General features: G+C 41.6%; 1 protein-coding gene across 1 annotated transcript; it reads right to left on the bottom strand.

The window, feature by feature from the left end:
• Window positions 1-1,244: 1,244 nt before the first annotated feature.
• Window positions 1,245-12,117, bottom strand: LOC308569245 (protein Njmu-R1). Its single transcript, XM_081162876.1, has 10 exons — window positions 11,621-12,117; window positions 10,870-10,950; window positions 9,229-9,354; window positions 8,174-8,317; window positions 7,869-7,923; window positions 6,602-6,721; window positions 5,903-5,967; window positions 5,397-5,533; window positions 4,148-4,251; window positions 1,245-3,613 (listed from the first exon to the last, which is right to left on the bottom strand). Exons 1-10 carry the CDS (start codon window positions 11,758-11,760, stop codon window positions 3,398-3,400), a joined length of 1,188 nt encoding a protein of 395 aa, XP_081019002.1. The 5' UTR covers window positions 11,761-12,117; the 3' UTR covers window positions 1,245-3,397.
• Window positions 12,118-12,577: the final 460 nt, after the last annotated feature.

Below are 12,577 nucleotides of genomic sequence, written 5' to 3'. Positions count from 1 at the left end.
GGTTCAGGCGTAAGGTCCAAGAACCCACTTCTGTTTGGAGTGTGAGCCGACTTCTCTGTAAGGGAAGTCGGGACACTGTGTGAGCATGTGTTCCCATGGGTCAGTTCTGGGCTCATTGAAAAGCAAGCTCCCTGGACAGACAGAAGCTGTCGGGTTAGCTTTGCCTTTGCCTCCTGTCACTTCCCTCTTCACTCTCCTGGTTCCTCCCTTCTACCAGATTCTCATTTTTCCAGTAACTTAGTAAGATGTTTACCGATAGTATGGACACGGTTTACTGCGTCCTGCACTAGGTGCTAGGCACTGGGTGAAACATTTTCAATATACGATCCTCTTTTCATGGCACAGCTACTTGGTGTGAAGTGGATATAAATGTTCCCGTATTTACACATGAGGGAGACTTACGGAAATTCAGTAACTTCCTGGTAGCATATGGCACGGCTGCATTCATACCCCAAACCGCCTGGTTCCCAGGTTCCCGCTCAGCCTCAGGTGTTTGGACAGGACTTCAGGGACACTGCCTGTGTAGAAGGGTCGGTGTGCCTGTGTAAAGAGCCAGTCTCACTGTTTGGGGGCCATCCAGTAACAGCAGTGAACCTTGGGACATTCACTCAGTGATTGCGTAACCCAATCTCCACTTTGCCTTCTTAGAAAAGCCACAGCTATCAATTCATGACTGATGCGGGTCACCCCCCAATTTCTAGAACCTAGCATTTATGCCGACTCAGAGAGATGTAAAGTCTGTGGTTCACGTTTAGGAAGTTTAGCGGTAATAGGACTGAAGCTGCCTTCTTAGGCCTCCAGGTGGAAAGACTTCATTGAAGCCAGCAGGGCTTCCATTCCTGAGAAGACACGTGGTTAGGAAGGTCCGTGGTCCTAGTAACTGAATCTTATTTTCCGGAGGCCTGCGGGCTTTTCTGGCCTCTGGTCTGAGTGACCCTCTGGTAAAGGACAGGTGTTCTGTCATGGTTAATAATGAATGAAAGTAAAAGTAAAAGGAAGTGACCTTGGTTGTTGAGTTCTACAGGTGTAACCTTCCTGGAAATGATTAAAACATATTGATGGGAATTGCTTTTACACTCTGCCTGATGCCTCTTGCAAGACGCAGAAAGATATACTCCAAGCAGGCGATTTGATTTTCTTCAACAAATTCTTAGCATAACAATTATAATTTCCCCGTAAACTTGTTGTGAGTTAATAAAAATGTCAGGCTTGAGAATTGAGCTCATTAAATAAAAATAACAGTGTTGGTGAGAAGCTAAATTGTTTTATTATTATTACAAATAAAATTACAGATAAACTGAAACCGTTCTGATACATGACAAACATACATTTCCTCTGTGTGTATGTAGCACACAAATAATACATAAATGTATTCCACACGGAACAAACCCTTTTTAAAACTTTAAAAATTAATACATTAGCTTAAGATTTGAATACAGTACAGGTTTCTGGTCATGAGCTCTGAGTTTCTTCTCGTGGCCAACAAGTCACTCAATCCCATGTCACCATTTTCCTTGTCTACAGTAGTGATATACAGTTTGTCACAGACTTAAAAAATAAGACTGTTGTATACAACTGTGAAATGTAGTGAGCCTATATCACAAAATACACATAAAAGTACATACAAAGACTATACACTTATACCTTGACTATTCATAAATGACTTGAAGCAGGTAATATATTTGCTTTTAAATGCCATTTACAGCATGGACTCTTGAGTAATATGTGAATTTGAAAATGAAAAATAGGTTTTCCAGACTCGAAATGTTGATGTCCTAATGTTGTGTATTTAAAAAATTCATTTCCAAGTGGGCAACCAAGTACATTAGAAAACATTGGATTCAAGGGAAGTGCCATAAAATTGCTGACTTCCTGTCCTTGATGGTGTAGCTCAGTGGTTAGAACGTCGGCCCACCCACTGAAGGGCCGCAGGTTCAATTCCTGGTCAAGGGCACATACCTGGGTTGCAGGTTCGATCCCTGGTCCCTGCACGTGCAGTAGGCAATCAATCGATATGTCTCTCTCACATTGATGTTTCTCTCCCCTCCTCCCCCACTCCCTTCCACTCTCTCTCAAAAAAATCATGGAAAAAATATCCTCAGGTGAGTATTAACAACAACAAAAATTGCTGACTTGCCATAGTCATTCTGAATTTAATGCTATAAAAATGCTACTTGGACTTTTTTCTGCACTGCCTATGATCCAGGTTATTAAAGTTTAAAACCATATGAAAGCCTTCATGAAGATCCTGAATTGTATTTCTCATTAAAGGAAAAGAAACAGCGGGGTGAGTCATGTCCCTCGACTTCCGTGGAAGACAAAGCAGGCCAATGCCAGTCATTTTGAAAGTTAAAGCTCAGCACTTAATGTGAATTTATGAGTTTAGAAGAGGATTTTTATGAACTTGTGTTCCTCCAAGCATCCTGAGGGCAATGAGGACACAAGACTTCCGATCATCTAAACAAAAATCATTATCAAATGGATTTATTAAAGAGCTATGCGTGTTTGTAGCTACAACTGGCTTCCCTGGGAATTATAAATGGCTCTAGCTGAGGGCACTTTCAACTGATAGAGTAAAACAATGATGCTTAAAAACAAAGTACAAAAAACTAAAATCAACGGGTAACTCTGGTATGAAGAATCTGTTTGTGTTCTTTCTGTTACAGTTTGCTTGTAAAATGTATGTACTTTGTTTCTTTTTTAACACTCTTGTTTAAAAACTCCAGCATTTTCATAGAAAAGAAAAAAGAAAATACAGGCTTTCAGCTAATACCTGTGAACAAGTGAAGGGAAGTGATGGGGTCACCTCTCCAGTAGCTTTCCATCAGTGAGAATGTTTTATCTTGAAGCTAATGCATCTATTTTTAAAGCTCATTTAATTTCTTACACACTCATGATTTATTTGCAAATCAACTTAAAAGCTGGCTTCATCATCCACGTCATTATCAATCAGACAAAAACCTATCCAGCACCCACGATGCACAGATCTCTGAACTGGTGTCATGGTGCTAATCTGTCCTAAGACTAGGAGTACATTTTGACAAAGAAATACTACGATTTTTCTGAGAGCAAAGGTGGTTAAATATTGCAGCAAACTTCTGAGAGAAGCCACAAAATCACCCCTGAAGTTTTTTAAGCAACAATCCCTGAAGTCTAGAATTTATAGGACCTAGCCATGTACTAAAATTCCGTAACTTGTAACACACCTATCATGGGTTCAGTGAAGAACCCTTGGGTTTTCATGTTGAATTAAGTTTTAAAAGTACAAAAATGAAAAAATCTGGAATGCATTTCAAATAATCTTAAATAGCAATCTTACGACAATTTATAACAACTGCAATTTCAAACACCAATGCTGGAATATACAACTTCACAGTACAGTTATCTCAAAACGTGATCAAAACCTGTGAGCAGGAGCTTCTTTCATAAATTCTTCGAGGACGGCTACCACATTTTTGGCTTCAGGCATTTCTTCGTGTTCCACTTTAACAATCTTCAGAAGGATATCTCCACTACCACAGTTCTTTAGGAACATATAACACTTAAACAAAGCGTAATGATTCATTTCTGCCTGTCGGATAAATCTCTTCAAATTATTTGTGTCTTGTATAGCCTAGAAATAGATTACCCAGTTAAAAATCTCACTAAACAGTGAGATAAAAATGAAACCTAAAAAATATTTCCTATCCAGCTGAAAACACATTGCTGAGATGTTTGCTTTTTATTTTAAGTATTTCCATCATTTTTATCACTAATAAGCTTTGCCCTTGGTAGAACAAAACCTCTGATGTAAAGTAAAAATACTTTTTAAATCTCCTAAAAGGTGACAACACTCCTTCCCACCAGAATTTTGAACCCTTAGGCACTAAGTGACTTTTTTTGTGCTTTCCAATTAAGATGTATCACAAACTATAACATTGATATCTCTGAGATCTAAGCAAGCATTCAACCCAATTAACTGGAAACTCAATGATATGTATGCAGAAGCCACTGAAAACATTAACTAAATGCCTTCCGAAGATTCTAGTTTTGAAAACATCCTATTTAATAGACATCACAGTTCTAAAGCAGATTTGTTACTCTGTCACTGGAACTAATTAAAATTCAGATAAAAGTTATATGTGGCACCTGGCACACAATTAATTACCTTTAGTTTAAAGTTCTCCAGTACTTGTCGAAAAAGAAAGGGGTTACCTCCTTTAGCACCATTCAAAAAAGCATGCATCCAATCCTCACAAAATCGGTTGCTTCCTGTAAAATATTTTATAAAAATCAAATAAAAATGAAATTCTACAAAACATAGACATTTATTCTTTTTCTATTTAAATGGAGATATAATTGACATATAATATCAGTTTCAAGTGTACAACATGATATGATATTTGTATACACTGTGATAGTCTTTATTTCTTTATAAAAACGTATAATGAATTATTTAAAACTTTTGTAACGGTCTAAAATAGTGGACTCATCACCTGGCTAAAAACACCATAATGGCTGAAGCCCCCATGTGCTGCTTCCCAAGTACACTCCCCCCCTCCTTTCCCATTAGAAAGGATATCATTCCCATATATTAAACTCTTGCTGCATACTCTTGTATCTGTAAGCCCTATATAGTATTATTTTGCATATGTCAAAACTTTATGTATTTTTCTCCCCTTACCCCCTTTCACCCAGCCTATGTATTTTTCTTTTTTTAAAAATATATCTTTATTGATTTCAGAGAGGGAGAGGGAGAGGGAGAGGGAGAGGGAGAGGGAGAGGGAGAGGGAGAGGGAGAGGGAGAGGGAGAGGGAGAGAGACAGAAACATCAATGATGAGAGAGTTACTGATCAGCTGCCTCCTGCACGTCCCCAACTGGGGATTGAGCCCGCAACCCAGGCATGTGCCCTGACCAGGAATTGAACCCCAATCGTCTGGATCCTAGGTCGATGCTCAACCGCTGAGCCATGCCCAGCCGGGGTGTATTTTTCTTTAATGGCTGTTTCACTAGTATGTTTGTGAGCTATACAGAGACTTACAGCTCTAGGTCATACATTTTCACTGGTATATAATATTCCACTGCATGAATAAAGCAATTTATCAGATCATTTTCCTGTTGATGGAAGCATTTCAGTTGCCTTCAATTCTTTGCTATTTCAAACAATGTCATTATGAACGTTTTTGTATTTGCCTTGTATAATTATAACAAGAGTTTTTCTATATACTTAGGAGTGGAATTGCTAGGCATGACATGATTTCCATGTTTTTAGAATTGTTATTGTTTGAGGTGAGTCTGGGATAAACGTAAAGCTGTACAGGGCAGGAAAGATAAGTTTGTACCATTTGTTCAGAATACAAAACAGAGACAAACTCCCAAGAAACACAGGATGGCTGCTGCAGAGGTGGTAACTCACCTGCATTGTAGAACTGAGGCTGAGAGCTACTACAGTCAATGACCACAGACTTATGCTGCTCCTCCGTCATGGCCATGCACAAAGATGTCATGGTGCCTTCGTGAATAAGGCCTTGAAGACTGGCCACACTCAGGAACCTGCCACACACACAGTCCTTCACCACAAACAATATTGCAGGATGGGAAGGAGAAAGCAAATTCATTCTGCACTATGAGAGATTTAAAAACATAAATATCAAGCCCTGGCTGGGTAGCTCAGTTGGTTAGAGCATTGTCCTGATAAACCAAGGTTGCAGGTTCAATCCCCAGTCAAGGCACATACAAGAAGCAACCAATGAATGCATAAATAAGTCAAAAATCAAATCGATATTTTGTTCTCTCAAAGCAATCAATTAAAATATTTTTAAATGCCCTTTAAAAATTTTTTAAAATAAAAACAAAAATATGAAAACATAAATATCAGGCTTGCTGCATAAAAGGTTCTCTTTTAGCAAAACTATTCTTTACCTGTTAATGTCCCTCTTTGTTTTTTCATCTGATTCTTTCACCTCAACAGGAGTATAACTCAGAGCCTAGGAGAGAAAAATAAAGCTTAATTGATCTGTGTATTCTAGTTTTCTTTATTGAGCAATGAGCAGCTACTTGTGACTAAGCATCACCTTCCCCCAAACCACCACATGCTTGACAGGTATTGCCCAGGAGCACTCCAGAGCTTTGTTCAGCTGCTGCTCACTGACAGTCTGAAAACTGGCTTTCCGACCTGGTCTCATGGGACCATCCAGTCTCAGCTGCATCTACCCAGCACAAATTTACACGAAAAACCCGGCCATTTACTCAAGCCTTCCTCAGTGTCTGGAATGTTTTAGTGAATTTTCATTTTTCACCTGGACATTTTTATATAGTTAAAACACTTTGGATTTCTGTTTTCCTTCTCAAATTATTTCAGAAATTATACCTCTCCCAGATTATTTCAAAAAGCAATTATTTTAAAATGTTTTACCCTATTAGGAAGACTATTTGCAATTCCATCTCAGTAATGTTCCTTTCTAGATCTGAGTAAATAGAGTCCAAGCACAGTTTGAATATTATTCAAACTATTTTGGGGGGAGGGGTAATGTTAAAGAAAATGAATAAGTCTTTAAATAATCCAAACTCTGCCCAAGTGATTCTCAATTAAGGAAATGCTTTTGTTTGGGCAACACTTACAGCATGTAGCAAAAAGGTAAGCTTCTCCTGAAAGAGAAGAACCACCCTCTGGATTGGGCATATGACATCCTCAAACCAGCTGCTCAGGTAGAACGTTATGTGATTCTCTGGGCCCCTTTCCTAGATGGAGAGAGAATGTCATTGCTTTAATATAAGCCTTCACCTTAGCGGACTTAACATTTTCTTCACGGTACTCTTGACAGTGAAAAGAACTGAGGATAGACACCTCTTGTTTTTAAGCTAACACCCCCAACTCAAAAAAAGGAATTATAATATAAAACACACTAAGAAATGCATTATATAAAATGAAAGACTGAATAGGGTTCTGTGCTATTTCTTCACTGGGAGGAGTTGTGCATTACATGTCCATGTCCCCACAGTATACTGTGTACTCACTGGAGATACTCTAATAATCCTGTCTCCCAGCACCTGGTACAGTGTCTGAAACACCCATGTATTAGCTTATAAAGTGCCAGCTGAATGACTGAAGGAATGCAGGCAGTTCATTCACACTCAAAATGTGAATAGGGAAGAAGACAAGTTCACTCGTCAAAACACTCAGTCTACTCCATCTGTCGGATGTGCTGCCATGACCACATCTGGCTTCCTAGCTTGTGCTGCTCTCTGGGGACCAGTCTGGGAGAGTGGCTCCCCCTAGACTCATCCCTGGCTCACATCCCTTCATGCAGTGTCTTATAAGTGCATGCTAACTAAAAGGAGATATTACCATATGTAATGGGTAGTAAATTTATAAGACTTTAAAAACTGCTACAAGCTGAATGCATAGTTTTAAAAAAGGTATGGATAGGTATAGATAACTTAATAGATATATCTAATTCATAAAAGATCAATGGATGAAAAATGGAATATTTCTAAAAATCTTTGATGTTAAGTTCAAGGACAGTCATACCATTGCGTAGCACGTCTCTGGTGCCAGAGGTTTCATGGACTATTGGTTCTGACCATAATCTTCTGTGCCTAGAAATCAGAAGAGCACCCTCCTCCTCATTTGGCATGTTACCATGTAACATTGCATTTAATGCACTGAATTTTTCATGGGACACAAAACATCACAAGCAGTGTTGTGGAACTTACAGCACTTATAGGAAGACTATGTTCCCTGAACAAGTACGTTCAACTAGGCCTCAAAGTAGCACATTTTTATAATTTAGGTGTCATTTTGTCTACCTGTATAATTTGACAAGTATAGCAATTATAGTATATTAATCACCTCAGTCTCAAAACACTATTGACTCAATCATCTTACCTCACAGCTCATGTTCTTCAGCCCTTGAATGTACTTATCCAATTCAAGCCTGAAAGTATGTTCTTAAGGAAGTAACAAAGGATGAATCAAGACAGTGTTTTCTCTCTCAATAGGAAATACAAAATCTTGCAAATAACACAAACTGTGAATTAAAACAAGCCAAGACAAGCTGGCCATATGAAGGTATGAAATTCAAGTAAATATTTAAGGGGTGGGAAAGCTGTTTGGAGGTTGCTAGTAATACCCCTCCACTTCCCTTCTCACGATTTCCTTCCTGATATCCCCAAAGACCAAAGAAAGGATATAGCTCAAGTCCTTTGTCAGACCCTCCTAAAAAGCAGACCACATACTCTGAAGGGCTATGTTCAGAGTCCACTGTTGCTATTTCAGGAAGCAGTTTTTCTTGTTGGAAAAGGCAGTAGTAACAACCAACCCGGTAACCTGGTATTCTAGAAAAGAAAGAAAGAGGTATAGTGTATTATTCTGATGACTCATGCATCTAATTCTGTGGGCTGATTTGAACCCTGATCATCTTGATCTGACAATACTGTTATTTTGCTATCTAATAGGTCAGAATTTTCCAGACTTCTCCTTGGTTTACTCGTAACAGCAGAGGAAAATGAATGTATACCATGATGGGCTTCAGCTAAAGCAGCACCTAACAAACATGGCATTTCTCTGAATTCGACTGTTTTATGTGAAAAATTCATGCAAATTTCACTCTTGCTCATTGTACATTCATGTCTAAGTAAATATAAGCACGCTCTCTCCTTCCCCACACCTTCACGAATCACGGAAGCAGATGTGACATGTTTATCCTGGGGCCTTATCTTTGACCTGTGGCCTCATATTCCTGAGGGGACTTGATGCCAACATCATGATTTGAAGTGAACTACAATCAAGGTGTGTAATGGAAAGACGGCTGGAATTCAACCAGGCACACCTATATTTAAGCCTGAACTCCATGGATGTGACCAGCCTTGTGACGTGAACTTCTCCGAGTTTATTTCCTCATCTGAAAATGTAAGTGTGAGCATCTGCTCTATTACCCCTTTGTAGACAGAACGGCATCAAACTTTGTGAAAGCACTTCACAACCTGTACATTATACAATTTTAGTTTTGGTATTAACTCTTTTCTTCTAAGTACAGGACTAAATAAGTACACTTAGGAGGCAAAGTCTCTGCCATTCGATTAATTCCATTCCACAAATGTTTATGTATAAGGCCCAGTGCTTAGGCAGGCAGAGAACAAAGATGAATTTTGCAGGTCTAGTGGGAGTTGATCTTTTGGAGTCTCTCATCACTTCTCATATTTAGCTCAGAAATAAAAACTCAGCACACAGCACATTTTACACTTACCTCAGCTCCACAGATGCAACGTTACCCAGCCCTTCAAAGACTGCTCCCTTAGAAAGACGCTTAGCAATGAAACTGCGCAGCTCTGGCTCCACTTCAGACGGTAGATTAGTATCCGCCAAGGAGAGGCTTAACAAATGAAAGACACACAATCCTAACCAGTGGACTATTGCGTTCACACCCCATAAGTCAGACAGATTAATACTAAAAGCCAGAGTCCCTTTAAGGTCTTGAAAAAACTTTCTGACTACTGTTGGTGAGGCTGCTAAGAATGTATGTCACCAAGTATGAGCTACCTCATCAAAAAGTTAAAACTGTACTACCTTTCCGGCTCACGCTGTCTAGTACTATGACTCCAGTGGGACCCCCAATCCACTGGCCTTACCTTTTTCTCATAGTCCCTCAAGTTTCCCATCTTACTTCCCTCCTCCTTACCCAGCTTATATTCCACGGTCAGTCATTATAATCAGACCCCTGCACACATTCTCATTCAACCCTTTCGTTATTTTCACCTCACTGTACTTGCTTAGCAAAAAAACTTCGGCCCTGCTTAGTCCAGCTCTCTACCTACTCTGCATATGCATCAATGCAGTTAAATCTGGTTGGACAAAAACTCATGCACAGTGTCTAGTCTCATTTTAAATTAATGGTCACTAGCCTCAAGTGGGCCCAGCACTAACTACATTTCTTGCTTTACTCACTCTTCTACTCTCCTAGGTCACTATTTCACGCCTCCCCTTTTTTCCTCAATCCTCCATCTACTTCTTACCCATGAATAAACACTCTAGCGTAGCAATCATATCTAAGCTAAAAATAAAAATTTTAGTTTGGTTTAGGTTAGTATATAAACAGTCTATAATTTGAATATGCAGGAAGAAAAGGTCTTCTATCACCAAACTTCCCAATAGAGAATATGAACCCAATACTTCTCAAGGTCTTCTGTTTTATAGTATAGAAAATTTCAAACATATATAAAGTCCAAAGAATAGTATAATGAACTCACATATACCCACCACCCAGTTTTAACAATTACCAGCTTATAGCCAATCTTATTTCATTTGAACCCCCATGCTTGTCTGTACCCTTCCACCTTCCAGATTATTTTGAAGCAAGTCTCTGGCATTGTATCATTTCAACCATAAATTTATCACTAGCTATCCCTACTCTGCATCAAGTGTTAAGGTCCATTCAATCATCCACTTAATAAATATGTATTAGATGTCTACCCTGTGCCAAATATCACTCAAGGTACTAGGTAAGGAGACATCAATGAAGAGAAGAAACAACAATCCCTACTGTCCTGGAGTTTCTATTTTAGTGTGCAGCAGAAAAGCTATGAAAAGGTATTCTAAAGGTAAAATAAGGAGGATTTTAAGTTTCTTGGTACCTATATGATATTATTTACTGGAGTTCCAATCAAGAAACTCAGAATAATAGTCTCTGGCTAACCACCCTGGGCACGATCAGTATTTGGATCTGCCCCAGCCTTGGAGGAAATCAAGAAGAGGTTCCTAGGAAATAGGTGGGCTTGATGGTTTGACTCTGGGAAAGCTGAGTGGAAACAGGGTACCCACTGACACCTACGGACCAAAGATGCACGAAAGGTGAAAGCACAGGCATGAGTTATGGTCAAGCTGTTTTTACCTGAAATCGTCACCAGAGGGAGTTTCTGCATTTGTGCCACTTGGGCTTCCACCGTCGCTGTCCCCGCGCTGCGGTGCCAGTCTACAGCCACAAAAGCAATAAAGCTATCAGTTATGGGCTCTAACTCAGACGGAATACTGGGGTCCCCCAGTAAACAGGGGCGGGGCGAACAATCAGCCACAACGCGGCGAGGCAGGCGTGCCTGTCCTCGTGCCAGGGAAAACCCACAATACGGTGCTCATGAAGAGCCCTTCTCTCCCCAGGCCGCACAAGGGGAAGGAAATTAACTATCCAGAAGCGTAAAGCGAATCCTCTCTAAACATCGGACTTGAAAGGGCCAAGAGAGCCCCAGGAAAGTGGGCCGGGCGCAGGAAAATGAGGCAGCCAGGGGCAGAGGGGAGGTAAGCAGAGGGCGGCAGTAAGGGGTGAGGAAGGGCGGGGGAGATGGAAGGAAGGGGGGAGCTGACGACAGGAAGGACGGGGGTGGGGTGGGAACTGACCCTGAACACGCGGGGCACTGCGCTAAACAAAGGACACGGCGACAAGAAGGGGCTGGGGAGACGCCGGGGCCAGTTGCAGCGCTGAGGCTTGACGGCACCAGGCACGCCAGTCCCGGGCGGGGGCCCGGAAGGACGGCGTGAGGCCCAAACCCTCGGCCCGGAGGGAAGATGGCGTTCGAGGGCGGCCAGGTCGGCGGCCCGGGTGCGAGGCGGCGCCGGGGCAGAGGCACGGGGACGGCCGGGCGCCGCACCTGCTTCCGCGGTAGCTGTAGAGACAGTAGTGGCTGCTGGGCGGCGGCTCGAGCCTGCGCTCGTCCGCGGCGCCGCCGTCCTCGCTGCTCTCCAGCTCCTTCTCGTCCCCGTCCAGCGATTCCTGCAAGGAGGGGAGCATCGCGGCGGCTCCGGGCGGCCCGGTGTCCCCGCCAAACCGCTCCCCCGCCGCCGCACAGTCCTCGGCGGCCGGGCTCGGCCGGCTCCCGGGCCTCGCGCACCTGCGTTCCGCTGGTTTCGCCGCGTTCCTAGGCGAGGCGCTGGCCCGGAAGGGCTGTCCCCCACCCCCACCCCGGGGCTGGCGGGCTCGCTAAAGCACCGTCACGGACAAGCGTCGACCGGCTCTAGTTTAACTCCTTTCCCACCTCTGTCCATCGTGTGAGAGGCTTAGGAGGCTTCCCGTGTGATGAAGATGGTTCGACTAGCTCGGCACACGGAGAAGATAAAGCTGCCCTCCTGCCTCTTTTCAGGCGCGCCCACACACGCACCACGGTTTGATCAAAGATTTCAAAATTTAAAATGACGCCCCTCCCTTTAAAAAAAAAAAAAGGTGAAAATATGGGAGAATTTTTTAAATGTTTGAAGAAGGCCTTTCTAAACATAACAGAACACTTTGAAGCCATTCAGGAAAAGTTTAATGAATCTGACCACGTAAAAACTATACAGTTTTCTGTGGCCCAAAGTAAAAAACACAAATGACAAACTAGGAAAAAATATTTGCAACACATGTAATAGATGAAGGGCTGTCACTTGTCAATTAACAACAACAAAAGTAGACAATGGGCAGTTCACGAAAGAAGAAATTTAAAAACACATAAACTGCTCGACCTCAAATAAAATGTATGGTATATTGAACTACTTTTCACCCAGCAGAGACTTAAAACTTTCATAATACCCTATGCTGGGTGCGTAAGGAAGCAGTCATTCTCATAAAGTTG

The sequence above is a fragment of the Miniopterus schreibersii genome, assembly GCF_964146895.1.
Source record: "Miniopterus schreibersii genome assembly, chromosome: 16".
Classification (NCBI taxonomy): domain Eukaryota; kingdom Metazoa; phylum Chordata; class Mammalia; order Chiroptera; family Miniopteridae; genus Miniopterus; species Miniopterus schreibersii.
Note: the sequence above shows the minus strand (reverse complement) of the source record. Positions and strands in the feature narration are given on the sequence as shown.

Coding starts and splice junctions, on each gene's coding strand:
- LOC308569245 (XM_081162876.1), bottom strand. CDS start 11,760: ATGCTCCCCTCCTTGCAGGAATCGCTGGACGGGGACGAGAAGGAGCTG. Junction 7,924..8,173: donor TCTGACAAAGGACTTGAGCT/ATATCCTTTCTT, acceptor TTAAGAACATAC/TTTCAGGCTTGAATTGGATA. Junction 6,722..7,868: donor TGAAGAACATGAGCTGTGAG/GTAAGATGATTG, acceptor CTCTCCATCTAG/GAAAGGGGCCCAGAGAATCA.